The following is a 20,499-nucleotide window of genomic DNA, read 5'->3' on the forward strand; positions in this document are numbered from 1 at the left end:
TAAATTAGCAGTTCATCACTAACATAATCTCTTTAAACTGTGACCCGACTGTAACGCACTGAATAAAATTTCATCAGACTGTCATCACTTCAAAAGCCGACACAAAGATCTATCAGGCAGGAAACTGCAGGTCTGTCACGTCACAACATCAAATCGCATTTGAACTGCAGCTTTCTTTAAACTTTGATCATCAACAACAGGAGGAGTCGGCTTGTTCAGAACATGTTTGACAGCTAGACTGTTGGATACATCGACTTACGTGTTAGTACCTGATTAATAATACGTAGACGGAAAGCATGAACACAACTGATGAAATTTGTCATTGTGACATTTATGAAAGAAAAAAAATTAGACAAAATATGAATCAATCAGGATTTTGTTTGCCTGAAGAAAAAAAAACAAAAAAAACATGTTAAGCTATGAAATATAAAGACTTTAAATTCCAGATATTAGAGTTATGAGAGAGATATTTACTTAAATGTATAACAGTAACTTGTTGGTATACATGTGATTTTAATGGTACAATATAAAATCCTATGTATGCTAATATAAACTTACATTTTTCAGAGGTTTATGCATTGCATCAAATTAGCATAGTACAAGTCAAAACTGTGTTATGTGGTCATATAAATACTTAATGAATGGGTATTATCAGTTGAATCTGCCAGCTTCTATGTAGCTTTAAAGGGAATTCGGCTCATTGTTTAGCCGTCTGTTTGCTATAGTGGTTCACTCTCACTGAACGGAGTGGAGCATTTTTCAGCCTAAAAGTCACATAATACCTTTAGAAGGTTATAGGAACCAATTCCAAATAGATTGAATACTGGATACATAAAGATTTGAAGTTTAATGTGTCACTACTATAAAACAAATGTTTTCCCTACAGGGACTGATGGCCCGACTACCCCCGGATTATGGAGATTTGTGGAATTAAAAGAAGTGTTAAGTAAGGAAATACAAGGTTTATCATGAACAGATTTTGTTTGAGATAAGAAAAGGTCAGAAAGTGACCCTCGTCATAAAAAAAAAAAAAAAAAAAAGCAGGGAAAATAATGTATGTAGCGATTGTGTTTAATTGACCCAAAAAACAGCTACACCACAGAGCTGAAAATATGATTTCAACAAGAGTTTTCCTTTGATTTCAGTTCTATTAAAGAACATTTATCACTTTGTCAAAATATATTAAAACGCATCACATCAGAATTACCATTTTACTCCTCCTGTCTCTCGAAGTCCAGCCTATTACTTGTTCTGTGTTTAACGAATGTTAAAGTCTAGAATTCAAACTTTAATTTTAGCTATAAAACTGTAATAACCTTTAATCTGCTCATAATTTGGTCAACATAGCTTCAAGCTATTGTGTGGCTCCACTTAAATTACAGATACGATGTTGTTTCCCAGATGAGTTATGTGCACTACGTGCCCCTCAATATCTTTCCATAAACATTTTGTCCAATCAGGTTTCACATATCACTCTCTAGCTCCACCTTCTTCTCAAAGCACGGTCACTTCTGTTTCCCCAAGATTGTGTCAAAATACTAAACAAGGGTTCAAACAGCAGTTTACAAACCACTGGGTGACATCACGATGGCTTCGTTAACTTCTTTTACATCTAAAATAGTGACTGAAGCCACGAGAACAGCGTCAGTCACAGTATCAGTTCCACAAGTCTGTGATGTTTCAGTGGAGGGATTCGACACCACTATTCCGGAGGATTATTCCCTGATTTAGGGTTTTGATAAAGGATGAGAACGCCGTCTATAATACAAGCGCTGGTCAAATAAAATCATCTGCCGTTATACGACTTATCTTCATACTCACCAAACCACTCGGAGAACATTTGGACCACTTTCATCAGCAATGAAATGTTCTGGAGAAACTAATTTAGTCTTTGAAGTCTCTGATGGGAGACAGCTGGATAGTGGGAAAAAAATATCCACAAAACAGATCATTTACAGACAAAGTGAGTGTCTCGTATGCTTTGGCCCACTGGTGAACAGTGTGTTTGTGCCTGTGAGGGGGGAACATTAGTCCTGGTGTTTGCCACAGACCCAGCTGAGCTGAGGTTGGTCCCTGAGGTCTGTTGGCTCGGATGTGGAGAACCAGCTGCACTGGCAGGCATACGCCCGCAAAGCTCTCCTCCTCTTTAGCTTGGTCCTGAGCTTCTGACAGTCTGGCATGTTGTTCCTGCAAACAGACCGGCAGAGGCGGGATGGGGGGGGGGGTTGTTATTACTGAGGACATGTCATTAGCATTCTCACCTTGCAGACAACTCTTGACTGTGGAGCTGCAAATTAATTCTTACATTTAAAATTCAACAACTGATTTAATAATGTACTTGCTGGTAATTCAGATCTGCTGAAAGGAGAAGTTTCTGTGCCGTGGAGAGAAAACAACATTAAGCATCCTTCCCTTTCGAGATAACCTTTTAACTACAAACAGATAATAAATCATAGAAAATACAGCCCGTCCATATAAATCACAATAATTAGAATGAATCATTTATCATTATGAAGCTGTGAAGGACAGTTTAACTTTTTAATTATCTGCCATATAATTAGGAAAATAACTGGTGGAATACAGAGGCCAAAGGTCATTGTTGCAGTCGCAGGTTCGAGTCCCAGTCTTACAGAAAAGAAAATAATTCTCCACAACATTTGAGAAATCAAAGCGAGAAAGTTAAATGTTAATCATCTATAATCGAGACATTTATAATCAGACAAAAAGAAACATCTGACAAAAGTTTTTCAATTTACATTTTGCTTTGAAAATGAAAACTGAAAAATAACCAACTCTGCTGCTCCTCAACAGAGCTTTTTAGCCTCTTTAAACGCCTCATTTTGGTTTTTGCAGCACATTTAGCCTGTTTCAGCCTCAGTGTTTCCAGGTATGGACATTTTTTATTGTGACATTGTACATTGTCCTGCAGGGAAACACCATGTCAGACTTGGCACACTTCTGCCAAAAATAAACATTTGTGAAAAAAACTCAAGCTACAGTATTAAAACAAAACAAAAAAACAACAACAAAGAAATAAGTGGTTGGAAAGTGTGTCGTGAAACTATTCCCACCATCAACCACCTTCATTTTTCTGGATGGTTGATCAAAGGCAGGCTGGGTGATTGGATTAAAGCTGATAAAGCCCAATTCTGAGCCCACCACATGCAGCATCTGCGGAAATCCAGGACACATTTTCTTACTGTTTGATGTGAACATTAGTTAAAGCACCTGACTGATATCTGCAGGACTTTATGTGCTCTGCTGCCACATGATTGGCTGACAGGATAAATGTGTGAACAAGCAGGCGTCAGGTGTTCTAAATAAAATACTTGGTATAAGTACTTCTGCTTCCGAAGATAATTAACGTAGCTTTAGTCAAATAATCAGTCCAAATGCACCGTAATTATCATTTATTTATGATTATGCATTTGGCAGACGCTTTTATCCAAAGCAACTTACACTCATCCCATGTAGGCAGGTAACATAAGGGGGTCTCGCCTAAGGATCCTGCCCCTTTTCATACAGGTTTCAGGATACAAACCCCGTTCACCCACAAGAAAGGCGGCAATCTTACCTCTACACTGTCCAGTCAACATCTGGAATGAAAGCAGCCTCTAAAGACCTGTAGTTTTCAGTCCACCAGCAGTTGGGCAGATGAACTAACATCAGGAATACCCAACAGACTGAAACCACAAACAGTGGAAATTGCCTACTGAGTTCTCATTATACATTTCATATCAAGAAGGTAATCCTCACTGATTGGTAAAGATTTCATTACAGAATTAAAATGTCTGAATAGTGAATGTTGTTCAAAATTATAAATTTATCCGTCATAAATTAAAAATGATAGGATTGTTGGATGCATTGCATCATATGTAACTCTACTTATAAAAGAAAAACATGTCTAATTCTTATAACCATTTTCATTGAGATTTCTTGGAAAACATTTAAAGAACTCGCTAATAATCCTGAATTATTGTTGTACATGGAAAAAACAAATCCTTTAATCTTCATTGAATTAAAAAAGGTACACATCAGGTAAGCCTCAGGTGCAGGTAGTGACAGATGTACAATTTCAAATTAATTTAGCTGTGTAAAGATTTGCCGATGTGAGGATGAATATATTATGTATATATTATACACATATTACATATAATATTACATTAATTGAACTCATTGGGTATTAAATCATTTGACTATTATTGTATTACGATGAATTGGATTAGAACTGGCTTGAATCCTGAGATGGTCGCCATACAAATGATGGAGAATACTGAATCAGCTTCAAAAGGAAAAAACACACACACTCCTCAAGCTGCCATTTGACAAATTAAAAAAAGTAAATTTGTTACTTTAAATTAAGCGCTAGCGCAGTGCTGCAGCCTGACTCTCAGTTATATGTGTTTCAAGACATTTAATCGCAGATTTTCACCATATTTGTGAAGAGTAAAACTTTAAAATTTGAAAGATTTTAATTGGAAGCTGTGACAATAAACACATCTTGACAATCTTCTATCTGATCTGTTTGTTACTCTTCAGTATTTGTAGCAGGAGGGTCGGAGCTCCACTGCTGAGGGACTGGAGCTTTCTGAATGATGTAACTGAAATAGCAACATGAAGGGCAAACTCATCATCTCGAGTGCTCCTGAGTGTTTCCAAGTGCTCTTAACTTAAAGTCACACTGAAAGTAAATTGCACACTTGGCGATACTTGCTTGGTGATAAAATGTCAGTGGCGTTGATGTGCAGGTTTTAGGTTGGTGTGAACAGCTGACTCATGGTCAAGTTACTCTGAAAGTTTTGTACCTTTTCCAAACACTTGCCCAGAACTTCTGAAAACAAACTTGTTCTTCATCTATTCACTTTTCCAGTTTAAAAAAAAAAAGACGTGACGACTACGGGAACCAGCTGCACAGTCCCTATATCAACAGAACATCCGAGAACTCTTGCAGTTAATTTCCAACATAGTTCCCAGCTGTTTTGCTGATCTTTATTATTTTCTTGCAAATTTGACACCTTTCCATCTTATTTCCATTTCATTTCAGTCTCATTTATACATGGGAACAGAAGGGTTTTGTTCAAACTTTTGAAAAACACCCCTTTCATTGTGCCTCTGATTCACAGCACAATAATAATTTGCATTTTCTCAGACAATGATCTGATTGCAATGTAGGCTGAGATGATTTGCAATCAAATCACCATTTGACACTTGTTTTTGTCGCCTGGCCATAGTCGTCTAGCAACAGATGCGAGAACTAAAACACTAAGTGCCAGCACACTTGTTCAGAACTGTTTTGAGTAGTCAAAAAGCTTCTGGGTCCTTATCGGTGTCAGATCCATCTGAGCCATGACTGGACAGCAAGGTGGAGGTGGGAAAATTGAGCTCAGCAATTTACGTCATGTTCCATGTGAAAAACAATACATACAACAATGTGAATGTGATTTAAAAGAGAAACTCTCTATTGAGCGACACCTATATTCCAACAATACCTCACCATCCACTTCTGTGACCACCAACTTTTCCATTTCCTTTGATTGAGAAATGTTTCAACCGACTTAGGCTGAGCACACACGAACATGGGGATTTTTAAAAACTGGGTGATTCCCTTCTCAGCCCCCCAAAAAATAAAAAGCTCACATCAAACATTTACAAGAAAAAAATAAGTATCTATCCATATAGAATTGCAAAACACAACCAGAAGAACACAAGCCCTGCATAAACACACAGTGAAAGTGATAATATTTCCAATATCACTGACAGTAAGCTGCACTCCGTCATACCTCAACTCACCTGCTAAATAGTTAAATTTTTCTAACTTTCCTGACAGCACTGACAGGGCATGTCAGCAGAGACATCTTCCCCTCATTGTGCCGGTAAAGCAACTAATGACAACCACTTTATTCTTAAAGTTGTTCCAACAGCTAGAGGTCCTCAAAAACCGGGGATGTTGGTGCTGGATTATGTAGCAGTGAACTCAGCAGCACATTATGACGCCTCCATTCAGAGAGTCACTGTATGTTTATGTCCAAACATTTAAAAAGTGCTCTTAATGAGGTTAGCACCGACATTATCTTGCTGACATCTCCTGTAGCCATGGCGACAAAGAGATATGTGGCGCATATTCTAACGTCAGACCGAGAAAATAATGATGCACAGTCTGCCATCGCAAGTCAAAAACCCCAGTTTTCAGTCTACATATAAACACAATTGGAGTAAAAAAAAAAAAAAAAACTTCACTCTAAGGTGTTTTAAAAAAAAAAAGAAGTTTGGTTTCAGTCCTTAAAACAAAGAATACTTCTCATGTTGAATGAAGTCAGTACATTAAACTAGTCTCATTAAAAGCACATCCTGACCCTGACAGTAAGACAGGACACAGGCTCCACAACCATTTCATACAAGATTATTTCAAACGAGATCACCATGTCCCATGAAGGTTACAAGTGAGTTGGGATAGAGCTCTGTTGCTCAGCGTTGGTACAGGCCATCACAGGAAAGGGGTTCCATAGGGCCTATAAAAGGGGTGGCAAAGGAGAAAAACTGTCCATTACATAAAGAAAACTGCTCACTGAAGCTAGTTTGTGATTGATCTTTTAGGAGCAGTCATGTGACAAACCGATTCACATAAACACTCAACACAAATGTTTCACACCTGCAAGAGACCCAGCTGATAATCCATCAGCCAGACACCAAAACCGTTCAGGCCATTCATCACAGACAATGTTGTTAACCTGCAAGTCAAATGAAAACGAAACCATCAATTCTGGGATAAAAATCAGACTTAACCCGTCTGCTGCTCCTTCTGACCCAGAGGGAACCGTTAGACTGATCAGAAACCAGCACCACAACAACACAAACGCACCTCAAAATGAAGAAAAAGAAAAATTCTACATGACAGCAGACTGAAATGACTGCAGCTCTGCTCAAAAATAAATGTTTTACTTCTCAGAGCAGCACATCCAGCGCTCAGTATTATGATCTTTAACTCAAAAAGTGGCTGAACAGACCGTAGATCTCAAGATAAAATCCGATTAGAAAAAAGGGACAACAAAATATCGAATCAAAATCTTCACTGTCACACATTCTCCTTCAAATATGAATTCAATAGTTTCATCATTAGGTGTACACCTTTTTTTCAAAATCAAGCAAACATCAAATCAAATGAATGCAGATTATGGTTCCACTGTAGTTGCAAAAGGGTTGACCTGATGAAAATGGAGTCGAGTTACAACAAAGGATTCTGAAATAGATTATATGCCGACTACTTTACTGAATTGTTAATAACAGTCTGACCTCTAACCCTTTCCTCCGTGATTCACTGAACAAGGACATAATAATTATATGAACATATTGGAATATGTTATAAGAACTCACTTGGATGATTAAACTTTATTCACAACGGAGCTCCACTGACAAGAAAAAAAAACATCAGGACAGCCGCAAAAAGCATGTGACGCAGCAACCGTAACTGTGGAACATGTTGATCTTAACACTATATTGAGTATTTTAATTTGTTGTTGCAGTCCCTTAGTTTTGATAAGAAATCATTGATTTTTGTTTTACAGTTTATGCACATCATGCTAAACACTCTAGCATAAGCAGCTGTAGAGATATATTTAGTTGCTCTAAAAGGTTTTTAAGCGCAACTAACCTGCTAAAACAAGGCGACTTTATCAGTGCTACATGCAGCGTGCCGACTCTATAAAAAATATATTCATTTTTATAACTAACAGAAAACCCAGCAGACAACTACAACAGGAAAGGATGGCATCTGATGATTCATTCACATTATCTCTGACTAGAAAGAGGGAGTCAGCCAAACACAGCAGGGCTGACACTGAGCTGGCAGCCTGGTATAAAGGATTCATTATGTCTCTTTGTATCAGCAGGTTATTCTTCTGGTCAATTTCAGTCTCCTTTTGATGCTTTGATTTTTTAAGTGCGTGCTCCTAAAACTTACTTTTAGGACTGTGCTCACTCTTGTTGCAAAAAGGGTGAAGTTTCCATTACTGCGGGCGCTGGTGGTGATAAATACCCATGACGAGGACAAACGTTAGTGGGTATCAGTGGTTTCATTGTCCACTACTAAATTCTTCAATATCAACAATAATTTACAGATAATTCTATTCCTTAATGAGCATTTAAATTAAAATGCACATTTAATCTATACTCAAGTTTTTGTTTTGTTTTTTAAATGTGGAATTACTTCTGGATTTAATTTATTTTAGTCACTTGCTTTTGAACTGATTAAATTACTGATATAAAGCTCCATTAAAGCTCTGTGACTTGTGTCTTATTGTGTAATATCAACAGGAAGTGACTGACCCCCACAGAGGAAGATAAAAGGATAAAATCCGGACAGAGTTCAGCAAAAGTCTCAGCGCGCCCCCATCATTCAAGTTTGAGTTCTGCTGCAGCTTGTCAGGTGCAGTTACAGTAAAAAAGATTACATGGTGTCACCAGGAATTAGCCTTTACCCTCCTGCTGCTGCACATCAGCACAAAATGGGACCATCATCAGGAATAAGAAGGAATATGAAATGAGTCGCTTTGACACCATTGTGCAGTCACGTTGTGATCTCTGGATGATTTAGTACTGAGGAAGTAATCAAATTATGTAGAGCGAGTTTGTCAAATTTTTTATATTTGGATGAAAACGTGATGCTTGACATGGAAAATCAATACATTTGGTGGGTTGATTAAACTATGCTCACAGGATCAAGCATCAAAACAAAATACTAAATTTTTCAGTTTACAAATAGAGTTTTAGAATTTGGTATTGCACGTAGTTAAGTTTCCCATTTCTGGCTGGATTGTGGCTAAATAACATGAACTCAAACAGGAAGATTATCAGGAAAAGATTTTTAGAAAAGTGTCACAAAGAGGGAAAATGTTATACTATGTCAAGCTTTAGATTTCAACTACCTCATGAGTCTCTGGTTTAGACTATTACACTGGGTTTTAAAAGGAAATAGTCACAGGATGGTGTAAAATAATTATTCTGCTTCTTTATATTCCAGTCATGCTGACCTGAAGATGCAGAACTGTTCCCACTGGGTGTTAAATGTAACTGCTGTTATGGTTTAGTCTGGATGTGGGTAGCTTAATGGAGGTTCTAACATGAATTACAAACATGCTCATGTTTTCTAAAAAGTATATTTCTACTCATCTTGTTTTAGGATTCTGTAGGTGGAAAGAAGGAGCCATCAAGAAAAAGAATGCAACAGCTTCATGGTTAAATACTGCCATCTACTGGCCTGAATGAAAAACAACCAAAACTTTTCCCTGACACCCTGATCCACTTTAATAACGAGCTCCGTTGGTCATGCTGACAGATATTTGGGGTCTTTGGCAACATGGCACGTGACATAACGGGATGCTGCACATGTTTTCTGTTTAGAGAGCTATTATCTCAGAAAACAGCAATAGAGAACCCAGTCTTCTCAGAAAAATCCCTCATATTTAGATGAAATTAAAATAACACAGCCATGTTTATGTTGCTGCGAGACCCTGATTAACAGTCCAGGGTCTCCCTTGTAAGTCAACATTGCACTCAACAGTGCTCAATATCACTGTAACATTGGATTTTACTGCCAAGTCTTCTTGCTTTTCAGATACAAAATGCAAGATAAACAGTAATAAATATAATTTAATGCTCACAAGAGTTCTAGATCTTTATTCACTCTGGACTGGTGACAAAAAGCATCTCATCAGATGCTGCTGCATCATGTTGCAGATTCTGATTCAATTTTTTGCCCAAATTGCTGCCCTTGTTGCATCAACAGTGTCCTCATTCAAATTCACACCGTGTTGTTTTCTGTCAAAACACAACCCAACACCAAGGAGCTCACAAAAGGCTGACATCCACAGCAACATGATGGATGTCGAGCAGACTGGTGTCTGGCTTTGTAGGAAAGGTGAAGTTCATGTGGTAAAAATAAAAATTGCCTCATATTTTGTCAGAAATTTGAAAGGAGCTCTCTTTCAAAGTTTTGCATCATAAATGCAGCGAGTAAAGGAAGTAAAAACAAAAAGTGGTAAAAGTAATTTGATATAACCCATCTTCTGTTCTTGACCACCTTTAATAAATTGCCGTTTCATTTAATCTTCTCCGGAGTACATACCTATTTCTCTTTGTTTTTTTAAAAGACTAGTTAAGCAGTAGAGTCTCTGATAATTTCATGATGGGAAAAGGTTTAGTAATCTACAGAAAACTATGATTCAAACTGTGCAATGTAACAAGATTATACAAATTCTAAAATTGTGGAGACACTTTAGAATAATGAGGTGCATAATATTCAATAAAGATTCAAAGGAGGCATCTTGTGGGCATCCTTAGGCCAGTGTATTAAAAACAAGCATGATTCTGTAATGAAATCACTGCATGAGCTCCAGAACACTTTGATAGAAAATTGTCTGTGAACACAGTTTACTGTGACGTCAGATGCAGGTTAAAGCTTTACTATACAAAGAAGAGGCCATATGCGAACCAAAAGCTCATTTTAAATGGACAGAGACAAAGTGGAAACTGATCCGGGTTAATCAAGATTTGAAATTATCTTTGAAAATTGTGGACACCGCATCCTCTGGACTAAAGAGGAGAGGAACTATGAATGCTGTAATCAGCGCTCAGCCTAAAAGCCTGTACCTCTGATGGTATGGGGGTGCATTAGTGACTATGGAGCCGGTGACTTGCACATCTGGAAAGGCAACAGCAACACTGAACGGTATAAACAGGTTTTAGAGGAACATATGCTCCCATCCAGGCTTTGTCTATTTCAAGGAAGGCCTTGCCTGTTTCAGCAAGACTGAAAACATTTGGCTCATTTCAAAATGAAAAATGTGAAAAAGACGACCCAGGACCGTTAAGAAGCTAGAATCCTTTATCAGACAAGAATGGGACAACATTCCTCTCCCAAAAAGGTTCAGCAGCTGGTCGCCTCTGTTCCCAGATGTTTACAGACTGTTAAAGAGAGAGGGGATGCTACACAGTGGCAAAGAACATGGCTCTGACCTAAGTGTTTTAAGCACGTTGCTCCACTTAAATAATTTTCATTAAACGGTATAAATTCTCACGTTGGTTCATCAAATCACCTGCAAAGTATTGATTCAAAGTGGGAATAATTCAAAGGGAGCCGTTTCATTAAACATATGAAAAATAACAATAATAAGGTATATTTGCCTTGTTTTAACCCACCATGACTGATTATAATGTCTTGTGATATTTTATTTCCTTTAGTTTTGACACATTTGTGTTTGCCTCAATAATTTATCCATTCAACACCCCTGCATATATTCTGTTGTATGCAAACGTCAGGATACTTGATAATTGATCAATTCAAGAAAAATTAAATCAAATGAATATTGGCTTCATGAGCTGACAACAATAGAACATGAGATGATCAAAGAGGAGAAATTTGTTCTCGTGTGAGAACAACATGGCAGTAAGCCTTCAGACTCACCTGAGGAACAGGTAGTCACATGATGGGTCCCACTCACAATCATCAAACATCAGCACCCGGAAGTCACAGGATATACACCTCAGCTGATCACATGACCTATTGATTCACATGACCAGTCAGTTAGTTCATTAAACAAACAAAAATTTTAAAAAATTTCTAAAATTTCTAGAATTAATATATATTTGGTAAAGTTTTGCATCTTGATAGTACAAAAACAAGAGAAATGATAGACGTTCTCAATGTGAAATTGTTATTTTTTTTCCACACCTCTTGGATGTGGCTGTTCCAACACCATTAGTGACTGAGCTCCCACCAACGAAAACAGGACAGCACCTGGAAGCAGAGGATAGCGCAGATCGTCTTCAGGCTCAAAAAACAATGCAAGAAAGTAGCCACAATAACAGGAATCATCCAGTTTTCCATGTAATGATTACAAATGTGCAGACTACTTCCTACTTTATGTACACATTCAGTTAAGGGATGTGCCAGTTATTTAGGTTTTTCCTCACTGTTGCCAACACAAAACACTTTCAAAACAAGTATCAGACTCTCGTCTTTGTTTTTAATTAACTCTCCTTTAGACTATAATTGAATAAAATAATAAATAAAAAACATTCACCTGCTAAGGCAAAGTAAAGTTAACTTGCTTTAAATCTTTGTGGTGTTGAATATTTCTTGATAACAAAAGGTTTTATTTTCACTGAAAATTAACTGAATAACTTACTTTCTTCCTCCAGACGGAAATGACTGCTTCTTCTCATCTTGTGGTCCTTTAGAAAGCTGTTCAGGCTAATATGTTTGATTTAAAAAGAATAACATGATTAAAAATCCTTAATAGCCAGCTGTTCCTTCCATTTGTTTAGCTGATATCATACAGTTAAACAAAATTAACACAAGTTTTGTCACATTGTCAAACCCAGGCGTCTGTGTATGGTTCTCATTGGTTAATCATAGTGCACGTTAAGATTTGGAGCAGATGTGGCAGCTGCTTGATAAAAATAAATACAATTCTGGCTGAGAACAAGTGGAAGAAAAATGGTTACTCATTTATACAAAGCACAACTTTATGATAAAGCTGTTAGTACTTCTAATAAAGTATTTAAACTCTGCTACATTTAGCTGTAAACACAGTTTCTTCTTTTCTCAGACAGAAGCTTAAAGCCTAAATTTAAAACAGCTGCCACCTGCCTTCCATTTGGTATCAAATGTAACTGTCCACACCAGGATTTCATTAGTGCTAGGCTAACATGAAAGAGGAGCCCAAAATGACAAGACAAAATCATCAGGAGAATCAAGAAGTGGAGCCAGTTTTTTACAATTATTTTCAGGTTATCTAGCTTGTCACTAACTTTGTTTTTAAAATAATTTGGCACCAATGTGTGTTTATAAAAATCTTTAATCTTAATATTGCTACAAAGAACAAAATAAAATAAAAAATCTTGTTGAAGTTGATGAGATAAGTCAACCATGACATTTTACAAAGCTTTACTTTCTCTTCCCAGCTGGTTGCATATACACATGAAACTTTACCTTTGATTTTAGGGAATCGCTGAAATCATCATCCAGTAATTCTTCCAGAAGGGCATCAATATCCTCTGAGACGCTGCTTATCGGCTGCTCAGGTTTCGACGCACTAAATCAGGAACAAAAATGAGTGTCTCTGCAGTGTCACAGTGGCTTGTGAATAAATATGAGTGAATATCAGTAAAGCTGTGTGTGAAAGATTCCCAGTTGGCTGTAAACCTTTAAAACTCCTAATAATCAATATAAATAAATATGAATCAATATTAAAATATTAACCTCTTTTGTGCCTCGTAACAATCTCTTGTGAGAGGGTAAATAATACTTATAGCCACTTCAAGCAAGTTATCAATATCAATCAAAACAGTGACAAAGAATAAACCTAAAGCCTAAAATAGAAATAGAAAAATACTTTATTCATCCCCCAGTGCGGGGAATTCAAATTAGTCGAGTAGCTCAAAAAATTATAAACATTTACAATGATTTCATACTAAACAACAACAACAACAATAATAATAATAATAATCATTGACCAAATAAATAAAATAAATTTGAGGAGAACATGTCAGCAGTCAAACAAATACATTTTAGTCTATTAAAAATATTAACAGCATAGCTGGTGCTTCACAAACTGAATTTACTGAAATGCTGTACCTTTAGTTAGCTTGAGTTATTCAAGGCCCATAATTTATCGTTAATTAGACGTTTGAAAGCTTAAGCAATGTTTATTAGCTTTTAGCTAATATCGGCTAACCAAACTAGCTTTATTTACCTGTATTTTCTCTGCTCGTCTGTTTTTACAGTCTCGTCCGAGGTCTCGCGAGCTGAACACGCTACAGAAACACTGCGACAAAACTTTTTTTCTACTTCATCCAGCAGTTCATCCAGATCATCATCGGCCATAATTACTGGCTCTCTTGCTCTGGAGCTAAGCAGCATACAAGCCAGCTTCCATTATTGCTCAGAGCGTTCGCTGTTGCTATGTAACAAAGCGGAAATTACGCACAATCAGACTTCAGAATAAAGATCCAAATTAAAGTAAGATTTTTTTTGGAATTTAGGTTGTTGTATTCAGTCACTGTTAAAAAAGGGGGGCAACACACAAAACAGAGGCCCGACCAGGAAAGATTAATGGTATTATAATTTACACATTTCAAGATGGAAAACTCATGAAATTAACATCAACCACTGAGGCAAGGGCTATCAATACTTGCCTGATGACTGTATGAGTGAGACGAGAATTTTATCACGCATTTTTACTGAACTAGTCCTTTTTTCTTAGTTCATATACATTGAAATTAAACTGAAAGATAGTCTATGTTGGCTAACCCTAACTTCACTATACCTAACCCTAACCCTAACCGATAATATGTCTCTGCCTTAACATATAATGATATAACTTGCACTCCTAACTTTGATACGCATCAGGCAGAACTTCAATAGGCAACTATAGGGCTGTGTGAAAAAGAAGTACGCCCTACACCGCTGAAATGCGTTGGTCCCAGCACCATGTTACGTTATGATAGCGCTATGGATTTTATTTTGAATAAGAGACAGGAAGTCCTGTTATTTTTTATTTTTTTGTAAACACATCAAATTATGTGTAACATTGTAGTTAACCTTAAATGTATAGGCCGGTGGTACTAACGTTCAGGATTTAGTGTTTTTCAAAGAAAGGAAACAATATTTCAGCATGTCTTGAACATATAGTTTTGTATTAAAAATGAAAACGTATCGTTGTCGGCAGGATTCGAACCTGCGCGGGGAGACCCCAATGGATTTCTAGTCCATCGCCTTAACCACTCGGCCACGACAACTTATTTCATCCTTTCAAAATAAGGGAATTAAAGATCAAATCCGATATCTCACACGTATAGTTTGGCTGTATGTACTTACGCCACATATTACATGAAGAAAACAGGACGAGAGGAATTAAACCACATATATATGCATGTGAAACGAAAACATCGTTACTACACTCAGATAGTTACACATATTACACATAATTTATTTTGGAAAACGCCGTGCTGCGTTTAACGAGTATCACGTGTGGCGCTAAGTGCCCCAAACCACAAACTTAGCTAAAAAAGCAATAACACTAAGGGAAAGGAAAAGGATACGTTAGTTTTCTCACTCGACAGAAAAAAAACTCTCCTGTGAATAGTAGACAGGAGTTTTATTTCGGGCTCAAACACAATGAACACAGACAACACAATATAAGTTTAAATACAGGTGCGTGTGTTCGCTAATTTAGAGAAGCTAAATGTCCTGAAGCGTTCACATACCTGTCTTGAGACCTGCAGAAGGCCAAAAACACAAAAGAATAATTAAAAACAAAAGGAACAAGTTCGATACACTCAACAGAGTTGTTTTGGTCTTCTTATTGTGACATTTAAGAACAAATTGTTGCGCTTAATTAAAAATATGTCACGTTGCATTATGGGAAATGTAGGACCAGTCTGCAGCTAATGCATCGATTTTGAGCCAAAACTTTGCAAAAGAGCCAGTCTAACGTATTGAATGGCCCCCTTAAAGTCTAAGCATAGAAACGTTAACCAGAAAAATGGAAACGTGTTAGATACAATTTTTACTTTACCAGGAAACTAGTTTAATCTCCAATTTAAGGTATCCTTTGGCAAGATACATGACTCAACACTACTCCTCAGTGTGTTCCTCTGTTGATTGTGAGGACCAGTCCAAGTGGTTCACATCAATGTTGTGCTCTTTGAGCAGGTTCTTAACTATTTCAGATGTGTAAATTGTTGCATTGGGAAAAAGCTGCTCCCCTAGTCCATGTTTCAAAGTTGGGGTCAGGCAATCAGGATCAAAATTGGACATTTTTCTCTGGTCCATTGCTCAACTATTTGTGGGTTTTGTACCATTTTATGCATCATTCAACACTGATGGGGAATAAAAAGGCTTGGTAATGGAAATCCTTCCATGGTGTCCATTGAGCTCCAAACTGTTTTAAAAGATACTGTGTTGCCAAGATGTTGATTTAGTTCTGAAGTCACTTTGGGAGCTGTATTTCTGGTGTAAACCCAGTCGGTTTTAATTGGTCTGAGGTCAACCAGCATGACTATAGACACAGGTCCTCTCAATGTGTTTGGTAACACAGCAACTGAGTGACTGTCTGACCCCCATATTGTTACAATTTTGTACTGTGCTGCACTGTGTAGTTTCAGTGTCTCTGGAGTAGACTGGCCACAGGGGGGTGCTGGAGATGAGAAAGAAACTATTTTTTACATCGACAAACTAGGAGCTAAAGGAGAAACACAAATCCAAAGTAATTTAACCATTTTTATTTGAATATTAAAACACATTACATTCTCCAAAATGTACTTGCTTATCTATATTCAAGTATCTTTTGAAGAAATGTGTTAAATGACACACAAAATACACATAACAAAAAACTAATTCTGATATGTCAGATATGCCAAAGCTTAAAATTTTGCCCTGTTTTCACATTTCCTTTTTTTCAGGTTTTCCATTTCATAATAACATGCATAGCAAAACAAGCATCAAACATAACTTAATTTTTCCAAGTTTTTGCAAAATAGCAACCACAGTGACACAATGGAGGTTCCCCAATTAAAGCCTGACATAAGTGATGCCTCAGCTTCCTACTCTGTCAATGTTTTACATGTAAATGATCCATTTCCTTTTATACATTGCTATAAATGTCCCAATTAAAAGCTTGTGACAAATGTTCACATTAACCATAGTTTTAGTTCCTCATTAGGAAATCTAAGCATGTGATATACAATTTGGTCATTATTTTCAAAAGAGAAGTGCTCAATATGAAAAAAGCCCAGACCTTATAAACCCACGCCCATGACTTTCCCCAGAGTCCACACAAAGTTAAAAATGCACACAGAGCAGAGGCGTATGCATATGTCATCATTTCTCAGTTCCTGGTTTTAAAGGGCAATGAGGTTCACTTTCAACCAAAAGTGTATTGTAGCTTTGATGCTTTTGTCATTTGTGTGGGCAAAACAATGCTGACAGTTTATATAGTGAATTCCTAAGGAAGACTCACAATTAACAATGCAATTAGCCACATCATCAGATAAGATAAATGAGGAATAACAATTCAAAGTTTAAAAGCTGTCCAACTCAGATTCATACACAACTTGAGAACATCAAACAAGAAAAAAAAAAAGAAAAAGAAATGTAGTATAAGCTGAATTCAGTCATGGCTCAGTTAATGCACAACGCTCACAACACATATCTCTCTTCGTTCTCACCTGTTCCATTTTCTACAAAAACATTTCACATATTACAGTACATTTAGGTATTTCTAAACAGATCTGTCTTGATAAAACATAAAGTGCTGTGCGGTGGGACAGAAGGGAGGCCATGTGGGCTTCCCTCCACTAGCCCAACAAATTAAAGTGGAATTTAGAAACTAATAGTGCAAAACCAACATATCTCTCTGCATAGTAACTTCTCCTAACATGTTCCAAAATGCACAGGATGTGTCACGATGACTAGCTTGCAGTCTCCTCCAGATGTATCTCAACCTGTGGCCGAAGGAAGCAAAGCTCGACATGCCAACTGGACCAGCTCAACGCCCACGAGACCCTCTCCTCAAGTCCCTTGAGTAATTGTTGGGGATAATTCCTTATCTTTATCCAGAGAATGTCTTCAAACACAGACATGCTTCATAGTGGATGGTTTAGGACCCAGAGTATAGATCAACATTAAGTCCTTCTTCTTAAGTTCTTTGGCTGGTGCATCCAGTAAAATTTCCTTTTTTGTTGTCTTTTTCTTTTCTTTGAAAGTACTATTAAAGCAGCACTGGTGGAGAAAAGAGAAATACATTTTGATTAGGAATCAAATAGCAATGTACACCAAGCCTGATCCATATATATTCATAAATGCAGTGATAATAATTGTGTGTGATGAATGAAATGATCAGCAAGCAAATCCTCCAGTGTTACATAAAACCATGTAAAATGCAAGTATGGAAAATCCTGTAACAGTCTGTGCGAGGAAATTCCATTACTTACGTGGATAATGGAGAGTATGACAAGTGCAACCATTATCAAAGCCATGGCACAAATAACCAGGTCATTGGTCATCGGATCTTGTGAAGGGACAACGGGAAGATCTGTTGGGCCAACAAGATAATCTTTGAATTCTTCAGGAGACTCTGTGGGGCCAGCTGGGCAATCTGGAAATGGAAACAGAGATCAAGGTTATTCAAGTTTGAGGATAGCAACATTTTCAACACCACATCATATCAATCAATTTTGGACTATCGAGTAAATGAAAGGCAAAATCTGTGCAGTGAATCAGGGTTTATCAACAGGTACAATGATCTCTCACAGAGAAGTTAGAAGCTGCGAAATGTCTTGAGCATTTTCTCCCACATACTTTAGTCAATAACTTGATTCCCCTCCCGTGAATGTAAAACAGTTTCAAAGGACAGTGTTCCAGTTAAATGGCCCAGTCAACATGCAACCGCAGCTCAAAATGTCCTGGTACTTTTGCAAAAAAACCCAGCCCAAACCATCAGTCCTCCACCATCGTGCTTCACAGTTGTTATGAGGTGGTTGGGTTTGTTTTGATGCAACTATGCAAACATAAGTAAGTGTGATATGTAAAAAAATGAGTTCACTTTCTTGTTCAAATGATTGTATCCTGTTGAGTGATGATTCCCTGATTTTCTCCATCTCGCACAACCTTCTGGTTGATGTTTTAGGTTCCCAAATAAAAATGTAGCCCATTCTTAATGCTTAAAAAGAGCATATGCTCGTGACAGATCCATCCCTTGTAGCAAAGGCTGATGTTCTTCTAAAGTCATTGTTCAAGTTTCCCAAATCAAATCTAAGAGACAAATGCCTTGGGAAGCATGGAAGGTTCGGGAAATCTGCTTGAGGAATGAAAGCAAGATCAGATCTGGAAACATTAGAGATGACCCTTTGACACCAAATGCGAACATTTACCTGTCAGAGTGAGGAGAACCTTCCCCTCCCGGTTCTGCTCTCCTACAGGTGCAGACAGCTTACACAGGAACACGCCGCTGTCTCTGCATGTGAGGTTGGACAGGAAGATGTTGTGGGAGTCGTCCACCAGCTCCACCTCCCGGTCCATGCCAGCGTACCTACTAGTCATGCCATTCAGGAGTTCTTTTCGCAAAAGCCCACTGCGAGGATGTGACGGGCTCCCTCCAAGCTGAAAAATGATCAGCGCAGTCATTAGATTTAAGTTAGAACAGCCATTTTATTGACTAAACAATCAGATGATTAAAAAAGAAAAAACAGATAAATGGACAGACAAATGTTCTTGTTCCTTACATTCTAGGATCAAATAACCAGACACAACTTCTCAAATTTGTTGCATTTCTCTGTTTATATTTCACAGTAATTCTTATATTTTAGTTTTTTTTTATTGTAGGTCAAGTTCAAAAGGCATTTTCGTAATGTTTTTAGGGTTTTATAGACAACAAGTTTATTTATTGCACTGCTATAATACTGTGCTGTCATTTTGAAAGTTGCAACAAATACCCATAAAGGTTGAGCACTATATTTTGTTATTGATCCAGTTTGTAACTGTTTTAGAGCATCAACTACAGCTAGCTCCTTTGAAACAAACATTTCCATTAACACCAAAGCTGCTGCTGTCAGTTCAACTAGAGCAGTATTAGCAGAAACAGAATACAAGTTTTAGGCCCTGCTTCATCTCTTGATTGTTCAGAATTCCCAACTTCTACGTAAATCCTTACAATACAATAAGAATTGTATTTGCTTTAACCTAACCATCATTATGTCATTATTAGCTCATAACATGTGCTGTTCTCCTCTTAAAGAGATCAAGCAAACAGAAAGTAAAAGTAGTCCTCAGACAGCCAATGACAAACTTTAACTCCCTGAAGCAGCAACCTTCATAAAATCACTTTTAAAAAACACAGTTTTTACCTTATACCAGCTCACAGCAGAGTACTGAACTCCGGGTTTGTATTCCGCGGTGCATTTCAGGGTACAGTTCCAACCTGAGAGGGCTTTCACCTGTCGTTCGTCATCACTGACGACCCTGCCGCCCACGAGGCACACACCTGAGACATAAAGAAAGCATTATGTTTAATCTTGAGGGGTAGATCCATTTCAGTATACTAATAAACATCAAATAAATGACAAACGTAACATGTTAATAAAAAAAAACTGATAAACTTACACAGCGGCAATAGCAGCGCGAGACACAGCAGATCTGGAGTCATCGTCATATTGATGAGGAAGGTTGACAGTCGCATATACAGACACGAAACCAAGACACAAATAAAAGTTGAAGCAAAGGGTTTATATCTGATGGAATCGGGGGGAGGGGGGGTGACGTCAGATGACGACTCCACGGCGAAAAGAACGAAAGCCGCTAAAGATGTCGAGCGGTCACATTTGGAGTTTTGTGTTTTTATGTGAGTATGTCAACAGTTTAGACTTTATTATGTGATATGGTTAAGGTGCTATTAGTCCTGACCGCTGAATTTTACCATGTTAAGTTCAATTTCTACGCTCACT

General features: G+C 37.5%; 2 protein-coding genes and 1 non-coding gene across 3 annotated transcripts; all 3 read right to left on the minus strand.

Moving 5' to 3' along the window:
• Positions 1 to 1,045: 1,045 nt before the first annotated feature.
• cfap418 (cilia and flagella associated protein 418) lies at positions 1,046 to 13,953 on the minus strand. Its single transcript, XM_072393231.1, has 6 exons — positions 13,752 to 13,953; positions 12,989 to 13,091; positions 12,183 to 12,247; positions 11,726 to 11,791; positions 11,459 to 11,554; positions 1,046 to 2,187 (listed from the first exon to the last, which is right to left on the minus strand). The coding sequence occupies exons 1-6, from the start codon at positions 13,916 to 13,918 to the stop codon at positions 2,028 to 2,030; spliced, it is 657 nt and encodes a 218-aa protein (XP_072249332.1). The 5' UTR covers positions 13,919 to 13,953; the 3' UTR covers positions 1,046 to 2,027.
• Positions 13,954 to 14,714: 761 nt separating this feature from the next.
• Positions 14,715 to 14,796, minus strand: trnas-aga (transfer RNA serine (anticodon AGA)). The gene has a single exon. It is a non-coding gene; the product is annotated as a tRNA-Ser (tRNA).
• A 2,585-nt stretch (positions 14,797 to 17,381) lies between these two features.
• Positions 17,382 to 20,266, minus strand: cd83 (CD83 molecule). The gene is made up of 5 exons (XM_072393232.1): positions 20,159 to 20,266; positions 19,903 to 20,039; positions 18,931 to 19,159; positions 17,992 to 18,155; positions 17,382 to 17,779 (listed from the first exon to the last, which is right to left on the minus strand). The coding sequence occupies exons 1-5, from the start codon at positions 20,232 to 20,234 to the stop codon at positions 17,627 to 17,629; spliced, it is 759 nt and encodes a 252-aa protein (XP_072249333.1). The 5' UTR covers positions 20,235 to 20,266; the 3' UTR covers positions 17,382 to 17,626.
• Positions 20,267 to 20,499: the final 233 nt, after the last annotated feature.

The sequence above is a fragment of the Leuresthes tenuis genome, unplaced genomic scaffold (genome assembly GCF_036924035.1).
Source record: "Leuresthes tenuis unplaced genomic scaffold, fLeuTen1.0.hap1 SCAF_10, whole genome shotgun sequence".
NCBI classification, from domain to species: Eukaryota; Metazoa; Chordata; class Actinopteri; order Atheriniformes; family Atherinopsidae; genus Leuresthes; species Leuresthes tenuis.